This window comes from Epargyreus clarus, unplaced genomic scaffold (genome assembly GCF_041222505.1).
Source record: "Epargyreus clarus isolate Ecla_fem2 unplaced genomic scaffold, WU_Ecla_fem_2.2 ptg000008l, whole genome shotgun sequence".
Lineage (NCBI taxonomy): Eukaryota > Metazoa > Arthropoda > Insecta > Lepidoptera > Hesperiidae > Epargyreus > Epargyreus clarus.
Window position 1 is genome coordinate 14,924,066 of NW_027332216.1, and position 16,062 is coordinate 14,940,127.

The 16,062-nt window shown below is 36.9% G+C and overlaps 2 protein-coding genes across 3 annotated transcripts in view; both read right to left on the reverse strand.

The window, feature by feature from the left end:
• Positions 1 to 925: 925 nt before the first annotated feature.
• Positions 926 to 2,445, reverse strand: LOC140744555 (inositol monophosphatase 1). Its single transcript, XM_073076188.1, has one exon. It carries the CDS (start codon positions 2,284 to 2,286, stop codon positions 1,465 to 1,467), a length of 822 nt encoding a protein of 273 aa, XP_072932289.1. The 5' UTR covers positions 2,287 to 2,445; the 3' UTR covers positions 926 to 1,464.
• A 1,213-nt stretch (positions 2,446 to 3,658) lies between these two features.
• Positions 3,659 to 16,062, reverse strand: part of zip (myosin heavy chain 10) — a 74,225-nt gene continuing 61,821 nt past the window's right edge. For both annotated transcript variants that reach the window (XM_073076190.1, XM_073076189.1), the window contains 12 exons: positions 15,873 to 16,004; positions 15,074 to 15,239; positions 14,662 to 14,765; positions 14,127 to 14,255; positions 13,386 to 13,634; positions 12,737 to 12,907; positions 11,973 to 12,227; positions 11,667 to 11,786; positions 11,237 to 11,386; positions 10,608 to 10,790; positions 9,930 to 10,093; positions 3,659 to 6,746 (listed from right to left, as the gene is read on the reverse strand). In XM_073076190.1, the coding sequence (XP_072932291.1) occupies positions 6,611 to 6,746; positions 9,930 to 10,093; positions 10,608 to 10,790; positions 11,237 to 11,386; positions 11,667 to 11,786; positions 11,973 to 12,227; positions 12,737 to 12,907; positions 13,386 to 13,634; positions 14,127 to 14,255; positions 14,662 to 14,765; positions 15,074 to 15,239; positions 15,873 to 16,004 (1,959 nt within the window). In that variant the 3' untranslated portion in view covers positions 3,659 to 6,610. The remainder of the gene's footprint in view (positions 6,747 to 9,929; positions 10,094 to 10,607; positions 10,791 to 11,236; positions 11,387 to 11,666; positions 11,787 to 11,972; positions 12,228 to 12,736; positions 12,908 to 13,385; positions 13,635 to 14,126; positions 14,256 to 14,661; positions 14,766 to 15,073; positions 15,240 to 15,872; positions 16,005 to 16,062) is intronic.

Consider the following 16,062-nt stretch of genomic DNA (forward strand, 5'->3'; position numbering starts at 1 on the left):
ATTTTAACCTACCTATATTATATAATAGTACTATCAATAATAAGATTCCTGAACTTAAAGTAAAAGTGTAAAAATAATATTTTTATTATGTAGAAATTCAAATTATTTCAGAATAAAATAAATGAAGCATACCACCGAACACTACATAAGGAAATATATATAAGATACCATTATGTTATTGTCCTATCTTTGTTCAAATCAAAATGCTGCATCATGATGTGTCATGTAATGGTACTCGGGTCGAAACAATCAGACAACAGAATACTTATTTGAATAATTTATTATTAAGTACATGATAAGGTTGCATATCAACATTAGTATGGTAATACATAGATTACATATGATTATGTAATAAAATTAAATACTTAATGAATATTTATATTCATATGAAATATTTCATGCCTCTTCCTAATGCAAGAATCATTTAATTTAGATACAATAAGTAGTTATTTTTAAGATACATTTCAGAAAAAAAAGAAAGAAACAAGTATTATTTGTAATATGTTATAGAATATATTTATAAATGATTCAACAAAATACTTCATAAATACACCTGTGAATTTTCTTAAGTCTTCTTCAGTGAATACTCTTTATTTATTTCATAATATAAAGACACTTTCATATATTTAATCAATAAATAATTGCATAAAATATGTCTTTTACTTCTCTTTTATTTAATCTTTGGTTTAAAAATGTTCTGCAACATCTCGAGTTTTTAAATTATAATAATTAAGTTTGCAAAATGAACTATTAAAAGTTATATCGTCAAAAGTGTTATTGATAAATCATTATTTAAAATATATGACAATGAAAATGATATCTTGTTAATTTGTTTCCATAATAAATATAACAATTACTTACAGTAAAACAAACATTTACAAACAAATAACACAATTAAGTCAATAGGAAAATAACATCAATGTAAATAAAATAAGCATTTGTTTTTAACAATAAGATCTATATTACAGAGATGCATGTAACAATGTCTAATACTGATAAGATATCAGAATTATTATTACTACTCGACCAAGCCAACTAGTCGAACAGGTGGAAAGCGGCCTTCCTCCTCGAATACCACCCCATGCCCTGCTCACATCCTAGTACTATTCACCTTAAAACAAATTTTTGTTGCCATCACAACTACATACTTAGTGTATGTCAAATGAGTAGTTGAAGACTAAAATAACAAAAATAAACAAATTTATAAACTTTTTCTATTATGAATTTACTAAGCCGCTCCAGAAAATTTACCATATTTATTCCTTTACAGAAATTTTATTATTAGTCTAAGGTAAAAAGTATAATAAGGACTTTAAATTAGTATTTAGAAGTAGCATTGAATCTATGGCCAGTCCGTTGAGCTCATGAAAACATGAACCCTTTGCATTTTAGGTTAGTTACTTATGATCATAGTTAAATTTATGGTAAGCATATTATATCAGGTTGTTTTTATAAAAAATACATCTAATCCCTTTCAGGGTAGTATTGATGTAGTTCTTTAGCTAGCTCCTGGGCAAGCTCCATTGAACTGGCACAGAGGACTCTCCGTGAAAGAATATCAAAGGGTCCTCCAGCAGGGTCTATGCACACACCTCCTGCCTCGCGTACTATAATATCTCCCGCAGCAATATCCCATGCATGAATACCAAACTCAAAATAGGCATCAGAACCCCCGAGAGCAACCATTGCCATATCTAAAGCTGCGGATCCCAAGGATCGTATGCCGTGGCCCTTTGACGTGATCATCTTGAAATTATCGAGGACACACTGCACCTTCTCTGGGTCGCGGCTGGTCCCAGCCTCGTATGATAGTAGCGCGTTACGGAGCTCCTTCACCTGCGACACGTGGATTTGTCTACCGTTCAAAAAAGCTCCTTTACCCTTCTTAGCGGTAAAGAGCTGGTTCACTATCGGATTGTATATTATACCGGCGACCGCCTCCTTGTTGATCGTGAGGCCCAACGAGATGCAACTGTGCGGGAATCCGTGAACGAAGTTCATGGTTCCGTCCACGGGGTCGATGATCCAAGTAGGCTCGTCGGTTAAGATGCAGTTGGCACCGCCTGCGACAGATTCCTCACCTATAAACTTATGGTCAGGAAACCTCTTCGACAGCCCGCTGATAAGAGTATGCTCTACCTTTTGATCTATTTCAGTAACGAAATCAATGTCAGAGGCCTTCATATCAAATGAAGCAAAACCGTCTACATGCTCCTTTATAAGGTTTCCCGCAGTTTTCACGATCTCCAGTGCGACTTCAAAGTATTCATCGATTGCGTCAGCCATTATAAATGTGTGCAGAAAAATATATTTACAATGATCTTCGCAGTCCGCGTAAAAGATATTATCGCTAATAAAAAATTAATATTATTCGAAAAATACTGAAAAATAACTCACAAATACACTATCCTAACCGCTTGGAAAACATCAACTGAATATGTCAAAATAGTTGTCACTGTCATTATATAGAATTCTCTTATCTGTTTATGTTTGTTGCTTGCCTGCAGTTATAATAAAAAAATAATCGAAAATGGTAATTACATAAAATATGATAATTAAACAATAACCAATTAAGAAATTAAAAAAGCTGTACTTAACGTATAAAATCAGTTTTCAATCGAAGTCTCGAATTATCAAATCGAGAGCTCGACAGCTCGGTCTCTTACATCACAATGAAAAGTTGTTTTTTATATTATAGGAGTATCAGACGACCGCGCAGTCCACTTGGTGCTAAGTGGCTACTGCCACCCATGGAAGTCTATAATAAATGCCGGATCCTATATGAGGTCGGCCACAGATGCGCCACTATCCCTGAGGATTACGCTGGAACACTTCAGAAAAGTATGTCTCCCATACCACACAAACCTAGTTCCTAAATGATTACCAGAGGTGCTGCACGTAATTTGTATGAGCGATCGAGCTACTAGGGATACCTGCAGGTACCCTGCATACTAAGAGTAAAGAACCTACAAAGACGATAAATATGTGACTGTGTATTTTTTTTTTATTATATAGGAGTAGCAGACGAGCATACAGTCTACCTGATGGTAAGTGGCTACTGGACATGGACATCTATAACCAACCCCCCCTAGGATTAGATATTCCTAGCAGCAGCGCCTAATACTGCTATTAGGTACAAATAGAGGTGTGGCGGTGGTGCCGCCGGAGTCGAACCACAAAGGGTTCTACCACCTTCAGAAGTGGTTTTAATTTGATATACGGAACCTGTAAAGATTCAATAAAGTTCTGAAAAACTGTATATTGTCGTTATCTAATTAAAACAACAATTAGCTACAAAACAAAGGTGTCGAACACTTATCGGTTTGCGGTAAACAACCACTATTCAAATGAACATGGTTTAATTTGCATGTGGTAACTAACAAGTGATAATAAAATTGATATTGAATGTTCCATTTATAAATTTGAATTAACACCAATGTGCCAGTTTATAATTTCTGTGTTGTTATAATTTCTTTATTTCACAGTGTTTATTCTGAACAAAAATGAGAAAAATGCATTTCGACCTATTATATTTTCTACAAATAGGTATATCTTCGATATCACATGCAATCACCAGTCAAAGGGATTATACTGGCTGGAATAGTTAATCTGGAGCCACGGTAGTATATTTGAGGCAAAATAAATAAAACAAATGATATTAAAAATTATGAAAAATTGTTTAATTGGCATACCAACTGATAACTTGTTACAACCTATGGCCAATTTTACAATTATCAATATTGTTAATAATTAAATATAATATTTATGTAAAATATGTTTATGCTTCAATGGTTTACTTACATTTAAATTTTATATTATTATTCAGAAAAAAAAAACTATATAATAAAAAGGAGGTCATTACAATAATTAAGACTTCGTTATATAGTCGTACAAAATGTTCGCAAGATACAAAGATACTTTATCAAACAGTGGTGTAGAGGCGACAGGTGTCCGCCGTTGACGGAACGTATCGTTTCACGCGTCCCACAGTGAAAACCTAAGGTCACGATTTATTACTAAGTCTTACCTAAGTCTAGAATAAAGCAAGCCGTGTTCTAGCGCGTACCATCGCAACATGATAATACCACATTCAAGTGTAAACAATTTACATGACGACCGCCGTCGACGCATATTTACATTTCGCCGACGACACTCGCTGTACACAGTTTGGAGAAAAATATAAAAAAGAATCCGTTATACAACAACCTACGCGGGACGTATCGGCAGTGTTCGATGTTCGAATAGTCTTTGTACTGATACGACGCAGCGATAGATATAATAACATTGTAAGATGTTACAAAACTATTCTCAAAAAATATTCTCACTTGTATTACCTCACTAGATTTTAAATAAGTACACGCGTTACATTTAATGAAGATTAATATCAAAATGCGATACGTCCCTCACACCGAAAGCTAGTCCTTACTTAATCTAGGATTAAAAATTTTATGGCAACTAAGCGCTCAGTGGACCACACTGATATTATTTACATGATGTATGTATGATGGGAGAGCTTCGCTGAGCATACTCGGATATTTGTGGCATAAATACGCTCTGCCGATGGAATAGGTAATGATTTGTTGAGCACTGTCATATGCGAGCACAATCAGCCAAAGCGTTCTCGATCGAAAACCCGGGGGTGAAATATTAAAACCGGCTCACGCTAAAGGGGGGTATAAAAAGTGTATATTGTCGCAACACCAGTCTTTCTTCCTCAGTCGCGATAAATGCAAAAAAATCCGAATTTATCAATTAGTTTTGCCACAGATTATAATACTTTCATTTATTACTTCCCTTTAATTTTTATTAAATTTCATCACAATATCACCCAATGAGTAAAATTTTACATGCTACCCGCTCGACTAAGTCTAGGTAAAATTGAAACTCGATTGCTTAGGAATGTCTCGTTGTTTAATACTGGTTGGGAAATGCTTCCAATCGTTACGGATTCGTATATTTTATTGTGTTATCGATGTCGGCGGCGCGCACACCGCGACGACTGTCGAACGTATCGTATTTACTCATATATCCATTCTATTACTAGGGTTATTTATGTTATCGATAAAATGAAAATAACAAGTAACAAATATTTCATGTAGCAATCAAATTTCATCTCAACAATAATGGAATTTCAACAAAAAACAACAGATTAAAAATACGTCCTATACGGCCGTGCGGCGTCGCCGGCGCACGATGCCGGCTCGCAGTGAAATACCATAAATACAATAATATTGAGCACCCAGCTTGTTAAATGTATCAAGAAATTTAATTTCGGGGGCCGCTATGACATACATTCATACATAATATCGACATACAAAGTATACATAAGTTACAAAGCCGATGCGTTTCATGTTCTCCACTTGTATTACTTGTTTTTAATTTAAAAATACGATTTAAGTATGCATGCAGAATTATAAATACTGCTAGTTGTATTTCGATACTTTTTACTATTACGAAATTTTCGGCAAATAATGGCCACCGTCATTCATAGAAACAATTCAAAACATAAGGACGTTGGCAACATTGCGCCGTCACAAGCCAGCTGGCAACACAACTGTCTCCATTTTCGTTCAAATCGGGCAAGTAATGTTGCATCTGTTCCTATGAACTCTCCTATATAATTATTTTCAAGTTAAGTATGTTATCAAAAAGTTAAACGCAATATTTTCAAATTTTCCATACATATTTAAATCGCCAGTTTTACTTAAATTAATTTTAAATACGCACACATGATATTGTAGTTTCAAATTACGATAAACTTGATTTTAACTTAAGTTTTACCAAAATCAAGCAACATTTTTAAGGCGATACATATTTTACTCCACAATATCATGTAGCTCACAAGAATTTGAAACAGCGATTTGTATTGGCAGTAATTTGGGGTTGAAATGTCACAAATAAAACATTCATAATGATCAAGCGGGTCAAAATATTAAAAAAAAAACGAAAGAAAATTAACTTAATTAATTTTCAGGTGGACAAGCAATAATCAGTTATATATGGTAGGGAAAAATAATAAAATATATACATATACAAATCGCTAATCCAAGTACAATTTACAGAGCCATTCGAGATGCGGCGTGGCACACGACCCCTGGCGCCCGCTGCACTGCCAACGAACGAGGGCCCATATGATATGAAGACTATTTTGTTATTTTCAGCATTGAGTAATACAGATGTATTAATTTTTGCAATATAATGGGCCCCAACGAAATTGTTTGAAAATATTCATTAGTATAACGATCTAAAAGTAGCGAAGGTATTTATAAGTTTTATTTCGTGATTTAATTGTTGTTTTACAGTGACTTTAGCTAAAATTGCTACTTTACAGTGATTAAATTACGTTTGTGTGAAATTTTGTCTCTTATTTAAGTGAAATTTATTGAATTTAGTGAATTACCTATCAAGGGGCCCTTTATCTATTGAAATGTGAATTTGGCGTATTACGTTTAGGAATCTAATAGGGGCCTCAGTCTAAACGGCGATCGTTAGCTTGAAATATTATGAACTTCGACGTATTACGTTTAGGAATTGAATAGGGGCCTCCAATCTGTACGGCGATCGTTAGGGCCCCCGTCGTGACGGCGTCGCAGCGGGCGTCCCCCCGCGCTCACTCGACGCTGTTGGTGGTGTCGTTGACGTCGTCGAAGGACTCGTCGCCCGAGCCCGCGCCCGGCGCCAGCGACGAGCGCTTCATGCGCGACGACGACGACGCGCCCGACAGACCGATCGCGCCGCCCTGCCGCCTGGAACACACGACACACACACAAGCTCTCATTATAGTTCAGTATTTTTAATGTATAAAATGGAATTAAATAAAAATAAATAAATACTGTTTATATATATTTCTAAATAACAATACACGAATGCAGATGGGCAAAAATAGATAAATATTAATATATGTAAATACAAATAATAATAAAATAAATTAATTATTGTTTTCTTTATATAAATCGAATAATAATTAAAATAAATTAAACTATAAGGATTAACGATGTTATATTTTTGGATAACAAATGATAAATGTAATGTAACTTTGAGTAAATTATGGAATCCGATAGATTACAATCTCACAACTGTAAGAAATATTACGAAAATATTAAATTATGTTTTATAATTAGATACCAGGTGTTAATCACAAACACAAACATGTTAATGGCCCACATGTAACGTATGTAGTATGAAGAAGACAAACTAGTCTGGACAACACAATACAGATGAGAATACGATCGAATGCACAGACCGTACTGCAGAATGATACTGAATAGATAATGTAGATAGCAGCCGCTAGGGGCGCCACAATTTCATGCCATTATTAAATAATATCTCATATTAAAAACTGTCAGATCGATCTATTGAAAATTATAACAACAGCCTTAGATCGCACTTACTAAAGAATATACACGTAATATAATATGTACTATTGCAAATGTATAGACAAACATAACGCAGGATTTTTTTTTATTCCTCTTGGCTTGTTATATAAATCATTTTGCTGAATTTACATTATTATCCTTAAACATGTTATTTATTTATCGAAACTTATTCCGTCTTCACTATAAGCAATCTTATAATAAGTAAAGACCCCAATGTTTCCGCAATCTCTACAACTCAAGACAATATTGAGAAGAGAATTGAGAATGAAAATGCAAACTTACAAGATATCATTAGAAAATTCACAGAAGCACGAACGGTAAACAAACATAAGTTAAAAAACCCTAAGCGACAGTTTTGAATCCGTTAAAAAATCACAACAAAAACATTACCATTTTAACGAACGCAATCTTGTTAATTTTGTTAAATGATGACACAATATGAAGAATAAAGTTAATTTCCAATATGTAATAACGCAAACGATAATAATGTTCTATTGCCGAGGCATGGAAACACTCAAACCTGACATATATGCAGCCTAGAAGAAGCAATTAACAATCAAATAGATTTGTAAATTCTCAGGTATGTATTTGTTTCAGTAACTATTACAATATAAAGTGAGTACTAACTTTTTGCAGCCTATTGCGACATTAAAAAGATATAAATCTATAAGTAGTACGATTAAAGTAAGTCTTATAATCAAATGGAAAAGCATTCTTATACTGAATATTCTGTTCATTATAAGAGGATTTTGAAAATTCTACTTGTAACTGAAACTGTTTAATGTAATACATATTTCACATAAGTTAACACTGGCATTCATATTTTTATAATAGTTAAATCCCCACATTCAATCTGACTGTATGCATAATTAGCTAGCAAAATTATTATAACGAGTTAAGATTTTAATTGCGAGTATCGATTTTCGAAATCGATTAAGATTAGTAAAAAATCATGCAAAAAGGTTTAAGTATATCCAACCCTCGGTCTTATCGCAGGTTAAGAGCTAGCGACCTTGATGATCAACATTTATAAAACTCGCGTGCTTGTAAAGTAGTGTTTGTGTACATACGATATTTTTTTTCAGGATAATTAAAATCCTTCATGTGGCCTTCCGGATGTTATACCCTGCGAAAAGTGTTTACCAATTTTAAACTTACTAGTTACTCCCTGATATTTCTAGCTAACAATTAAACTAAATCAATACGCGATAACTGTGACATGTATTTAATATTAAAATAAATTTTAATTCCTAAGCAATAATTATTTATTATATTTTTTTTTTTTGGGATGTTACACATTGTATGACCATTTCATAATTCATATTAGATTGGACGAAAAAACCCATTCGTTCTTCTTCCAGCGATCAAACACAAACTGACAAAAATCCCTATTCTTATAATACCTCACAATTTTGGAATCAACAAACATTTCCAAAAACATTTCCACGATCGCTAGCTCTATCGTTATATCGATTAATGATTGCGTTGAATTAAAATGTATCTAGAGAGCTGTCATCTGTTAACGGTTCGAGTTGCTACCTCCGACCAGTCACCAACACCACCGGTTACCTCTCGGATCCTCCGCCACACTAGTCACTATTATCCTCAGACAACGACGGCCTACGGAACCACACATAGATTTAAAACAGATGTATACAAGTTTTAGATAGTCGGAGGCGTAAATATTACAGTTTGTTAATCACAGAATATAGTGTTAATAATGTACACATATTCGCACATTTTGGAAAATTAGGAAACATAAAAAAGTAACGTAAAGAAGACAGACGTATATTCTCATAGTCCAAGATTGAAGGTTTCATTAAAATAAATATAAAAATAAAAGTTGCAACTTAAAACATTTTGTTATAATATTTATAAGTACGAATGTAAAATAAATATTGTGCATTGATGAGTTTTAGGATACTGTAAGCGTATTGTATAGAATAGTTAGTATTAATCGTAAAAATAATAATTCATATACTAAAAAATCTAAATGTTATTTTTTATCACTATTAACATAACACTTAAAATTGCTAATAGAGGCAGAAATAGGTTAAAAATACTTCAATTGAATATATTTCGTGAGGTAATTGTTAATTTCTTGAATTTTTCGTGGCTGTCGTTGTCTCTGCGTGTATGTGTGTGTGTGTTTTTTTTATAATATAGGAGTAGCAGACGAGCATGCAGTCCACCTGATGGTAAGTGGCTACTACCACCCATGAACATCTGTAATCAACCCCAGATAGGTTTAGATATTCCTACCTGAGGTCGGCCACAGATGCGTCGCTACCCCTGCAGACTAAGCTGGAACGCCTCGGAAAAAAAAGTATGCCTCCTTTACCACACCCTTCAAGCCGGAACACAGCAGCGCCTAACACTGCTGTTATTAGAAATAGGTGTGGCGGTGATGCCGCCGGAGTCGAACCACAAAGGGTTCTACCACCTTCAATGCGTGTGTCGGGTGTGGTTGTCGACATGTCTGTGTGTTTCTACTTGAAAATGTATGTGTTCGTGTATGTGTCCGTGTGTCTGTCAGTGTGTGTGGTGTCGTACCGCAGCTTGTTGCGCAGGTTGGCGGCGTCGCGCGCGAGCGTCTCGTGCGCCTCGAGCAGGTCCTCGAGCTCGCGCTGCGCCTTCCGCTTGCCGACCTTCTCGCGCTGCACCTCCTCCTCCGCCTCGTCCAGCTGCCGCTTCAGCGCCTTCACGCGACCGTTCATCTAGGTACACAACAACGATTACTTTTGCTCTTTACTTCAACTTCAACAACTTTTGCTCTTTACTTTAGAAAGACTACTACACATCAAACAATCTTTACTATTGGTCTTCACTTTAGAAAACCCTACCTACTTACGAATTCCATTACAGTTTGTCGATTACTTTGATCTTCAGACATCATGATCATCGGCAACGTTTATTACGAACACATTAACTCGCTCAGCAGTGAGCCCTTCAGCATAGAGACCTTCTCTCAACGGAAGAAAAATTTAAACCACCGTTCACTATACTGACAGACTCTGAAAACTTTTTTATCAAATAGCTTCCGGACGTTTGTGCTTCTTCACGATATTTTCTTAAGCTGTTAAACCACATGACAATTAATTTTTATGTTTATAAACATGGAAAATTCAGTGATGCGTTTCTGAGACTACCAGACCAGCGTACACGCCAAATACTACTTAATCTATCACTGCTAAATCCTAAAACTCGTCATCTTCTATCGTTTTCTATTACCTTCTCGATGTGCTCCTTGTACTGGTCCGCGTGCCGCCTCTCCTCGTCGAGCTGCAGCGCGAGCTCCTTCATCTTCTTGTCGAGCTTGCGGCCCGCCTTCTGCTGGGCGAGACGCTCGCGCGACTCCGCCTCCAGCTGCTCCTCCAGGTTCGACACCTTCAGCTCCAGCGATGTTATCACACCCTGGGTGGAGAGAACACGTCGTAAAATAACTTTGAAGAAAAGTTTTATTTTTTGAATTTTGTACATTTGTACTAAAAATGTATTTGATATACCATATAATGAGAAATGTCTTAGAACGATATGTCTAAGTATGCTACTCCAATGCGTAAATTAGACAACCCATTATATGCTATATATGAGGCCTTCAAAGTATTACAAAAGTCTCTTGCCTATAATAATTACACGAACACAACAACAGACGCTTTCTTCTAATATATAAATAAGCAAGCGAGCAACTTTTAAAAAGTTTATTTTTCATAAAACATTCACTCTTTCAAGCCAATGCACGTGTAAGCAATGCACTTAATGTCCAAAGACAACAAAACGGCTGTAACGATTCAAAATTATAGCGCGAATTACATCATGGAGAGTTTGAGTAGTTTATCCTTAATCTTGTCGTGTTTTACCTTGGTCTTGGCGCGTCCAGCGGTCTCCAGGTCGGCGAGCTTGGCCTTCAGCTCCTTGTTCTGGCGCTCCAGCACCAGCTTGCCGCTCTCCAGCTTCTGAGAGCCCGCCTTCTCCGTGCCCAGCTCCATCGTCAGCTGTTCCACTTGATTCTGCGGGACAAATGAAAATATTGGTTTTTAAAGTATGCCTTGGGATACCGTACACCTAACTGATAGTATTAACTGATAGTAGGTGTTTACTGTGGACCAATTTTGATGTTTATCACAGATATTTTTCTCTGAAGAATGACGTCCTAAAGTAAGTAGACGTTTTGTCAAATTTTGCAATATACTGAAGTGTGGGATTTTTTTTAACAAACTTGTTCGATTTCGACTAGGAAAAATTAATTTAAAACAAACGAAAGATGCAGTTTTACTATATAAACTATACCTGTGATTTCCTGAGTCTGTCGTTGAGGATCTCGTTGTTTGATTGTTCCTCGTCCAGGTCCTCCTCCAATGCCGCTATCCGCGCTTCCAGTCGTTTCTTCTCATCCACCAGAAGTGTCACCTGAATAGGTATAATTAGTGGTTTTTGATTATAATGTCACTTTATAGATATTTGATATTTAGAGATCAAAATGTAATGATACGGTCATAACTGAAAATATCGTTAACTTTCAATCTTCGTTAAAACATGATATTTAATGATACGTGTGACGTCGCGCAGTCACGCGGAAGCAACGTCGTCACGTACCTTGGCAGCAGACGCGGTGAGCTCGTCGTCGCGGTCGTCGCGCTCGGCCTCGGCGTGTCGGCGCGCGCGCTCGGCGGCGGCCAGCTCCTCGGCGTGCTGCAGCGCCTCCGCCTCGAGCGCCTTCACGCGGCGCTCCGCCTCGCGCGCCGCGCCCGCCGCCTCCTCGCGGCCCGCGCGCGCCTCCTCCGCCTCGCGGACAGCCTCCTTCAGCTGCACGGTCAGCTTCTTCGCCTGCTTCACTGCATCCTCCTTCACCTAAAAAGCATTGATAAACAAGTCGATTTTAAAATAGTTTCTTAATATCATCCATTTTTTTATCTAACATTTCAAAATATTTTAACTTTAAAATAATGGTATAATAAATAATAAAATCTAGGCAACAATATTATAATACAGAGTACAATAATTAAACGTTGTAGTACAATGCTGCAAAAATGTTGCGAACAGACGATCTTGTAAAAAGAAAAATACAAAGTGCTTAATTTTACCCTCCCGATACAATTTTATTGCCGAAATCGTTCATTTTTTTATTAACTGAAAACGAATAGAGACCGAAGTAAAAATAGAATAGCACATAAACCACACAACGACAGCGAATTCACTTAGTTGGGTATAGTACGCGTAAAACTGCTAGTCCGCTCTCAATATAGAAATGAATCGCGTCGTCATAGCAAATTGTATGACTACACATGCTCGCAACAACTTCAGAGTGGACTAGCAGTTGGGCGCAGACTATAACAACCCCGATAGCATCGTCGACATACCTTGTTGGCGAGATGCAGCGCCTGCTCGGCGTCCTTGAGGTCGGCCTCGAGCTTCTTGCGGTGCGCGAGCGCGGCGGCGCGCTGCTTGCGCTCCTCCTCCAGCTCGCCCTCCAGGTCGCGCAGCTGCTTCACGATGCCGCGCCGCTTCTCCTCGCCCTGCTCCTCCTTGGCCTGCGCACACAAACACATATACACAATTAGCAATTTATTTTAATATAGATGTTTTAAAAATTTATAATATTGGACCCGATGTAATGTTATAATAATAATTGGACTAGTTAAACCAAAACTTTTTTTAAACATCTTTACTTCGTTCGTCTATTAAATCCACAGAGAGCAACATCTACAACGCGCAACTTAAAACAGAGTTCAAAATAATCTTCCAACCTTATTTTTTAGCGCTGATACATATGAAAACAAATTATTACCTTAAGACCGATAATTTTCTATTTGTGTCTCCGTTAACAAATTGTAAATTAATAATTTGAAAAGCAGAAACGTTTTATAAGCTAATCTCGAAGTTAATCATGTTAATGTAATTCCTAGTTTTCGAGTAACTTAAATATTACTGACCCTTTAGGTAACTGACGAGTATCGTCGAGAGCTCGTTACCTCCCTAAAATTATAAAAAGCCCATCGATGCACTAACCTGCAGATCCCGCTCGAACTGAGCGCGCATCGCCTGCATGTTCACTTCCAATCTCAGCTTCGCGTCCTCGGTGAGCTGGAGGTCGTCCTCGATCTCCTCGTTCTGCGCCTTGAGCTCCGCGAGCTGTGACTCGAGCGCGCGCTTGGCCTTCTCCAGCTCGTGCACGTTCTTGTCGGCGGTGCCTTGCGTATTCGCCAGCTCGTCCAGCTCGGACTGCAGCAGCCGCTTCGAGCGCTCCAGCTCTTCGATCTGGGGACGAAAACGTGAAACATTAAATATAAGACTTTTTTTCATAGATCTTAACTATTTAGAAACAATACAGTGAAACATAAATATATAACGTATTTCATAGTTTACTCGAACACATAAATATGCATTTTTTGAGCATTTTAGTAGAGATAATATTAAAAAAAATATGTAAAAGTAACGTTAATAAAATATTATATAGCTCACAGCCGTATCTTAACAGAATGTTATAGACACAATAATTTGCAACGGGTCATAATAAAAGTGAACTTAAAATTTGCAACGGGTCATAATAAAAGTGAACATTAAATTAAAAGTTTGACGCGGATTTAGGGTGTTGCAACTTCGTAACTTAAGTCCTTTACTAACATCTTTAAAAGATTCATGTTATTGACCTTGCAGTCCATTTGATTATAAGTCACTGTCACCCCCGCACATCCGTGACCAACTCCATATAGAGCCGAACTACTCCTAAAGACGTAAGAGTTAGTGTACCTTCTCTGCGGCGTCGTCGAGCTCCCTGGTGAGGCTGAGCACGCGCGTCTCCTTGTCGCGCGCGTCGCGCTCGGCCGCGTCGCGCTCCGCCGCGTACCGCTCCGCCACCGCGCGCTCCTCCGACACCACCTGCACGACACGAACATGGCTGATGTTATACGATATAATGGAATAATTATAGATTATTCAATGATTATATTCATAGCATTATATTAATACCTAAAAATCAAACGCACCTAACTCTTAAGGTTTATTTATTTATTTACTTATTCATATGATACAAATATTGTTGATGCAAATATTTCGAAAACATACTCGGAAAATCCAAAATCTTATGTTCAATTGACATAAAAAAAATTACGCCACATATCTCCACATACTCACGAATCATCGATGTAATTTATTAATGTAGCTTTGCAGAATGAAATCTGAAATCAGCTTGATAAAACTCCCACACATTGTAGAAAAGTGCTAGACACTAATATAAATGCTAACATGTTGATGTACAAAAAAGTATAATAAATCTAAAACGCACCTTGTCGAAACTCTTCTGCTTCTTTTCCAGCTCGAGGACCTTAGCGCGTTGCGCCTCCAACTCGATGTTGGTGTCTTCCAACTCCGCTTGGATTTTCTTTTTGCCTAAAATAACAATTGTATATTAATATTTTTTTTTATTAAAATATTATGTGAGCATTTCATTTAGTGTTTTTCAAGGATTGAGAAGACGGTGTTTTTTAGCGTTCCTTGAGAGTTCTATTACATTAAAACACATTAAAAATACAATTCTTCTCAAGTTACAGACTTCATAGATAGCTGTAAATTTGATATAATATGCGTACATCAAAAAAATATATTTGGCTATAGTTCTAGCTAGCATTATTAAATTCATTGTCTGTACATTTTAAACCAATATTTGTACAAATACTCGTCTATATGTGTGTACTAACTCTTGTCGAGCTTGTCGTTGGCCTGCCGCAGCTCGTCGAGCTGTCTGTGCAGCGCCTCCACGTCCTTGGCGAGCTTCTTGCGCTGCTCCTCCAGCGCGGCCGCCGCCTCCGCCTCCTCCTCCGCCTTCTTCTTCGCGTCAGCCACCTGCTGGCTCAGCGCTGTCACCTGGTGACGAGAGCATTTATACCTATTATATTGATACTATAACATCAATAGTGTTCTTACTAATTCATTTATTTTTAAGTGTTTTAATGAGTAAACAGGTATAACACCTTAATATATACTGTAGTGTGTGTAAGACTCCTAGTTATATAAGTTAGGTTAAGCTTAGTGTTAAGTTAGTCATAATAAAGACTTCATCAAATCCACACGCCTCTCAATACAACACGTGCCTGCTTCCTTCTCTACGCTTGCACAATACAATTCCTTTATGTTTTTTTTACCTGAAGCATTATACTAAATTAAAATACGAGTGACACTAATTTAAAAATATTAAATTTACATAAAAAAAATATTAAATTGACGTAAATCTTAACCCAGATACTGATTTATTCATAGTAACCATTTGCTATTTCGATTGACTGCAAAGTCAAACAGGATTTCTAATTGAATAATGTACTCTATACAGAATAAATCCTTTTATTCTTCTTTGAAAAATGGTAACAAATGTCATCTTAACCAAAGTACCATCTCTATAATTTCATCAAGAATTAAATGCCTAATGGCCGTATAATTCTGACGACCATCGTTTATTTAAGACCAATAACATTCCATCACAACGTTATACAGCTGGCATACCTGTTTCTCGAGGTTCTTCTTAGCCTCCTCCTCCTCCTCGAGCTGGTCGCGCGCCTGCTCCAACTGCTGTTCCACGTTGCGGAGGCGGGTTTGCAGAGACAACTTCTGTTTCGTCTCCTCCTCAAGAAGGGTCTGAAAACAAATACCATTTTTATGAAAGCAAATAATATAGACTCTATTTCGATTATTA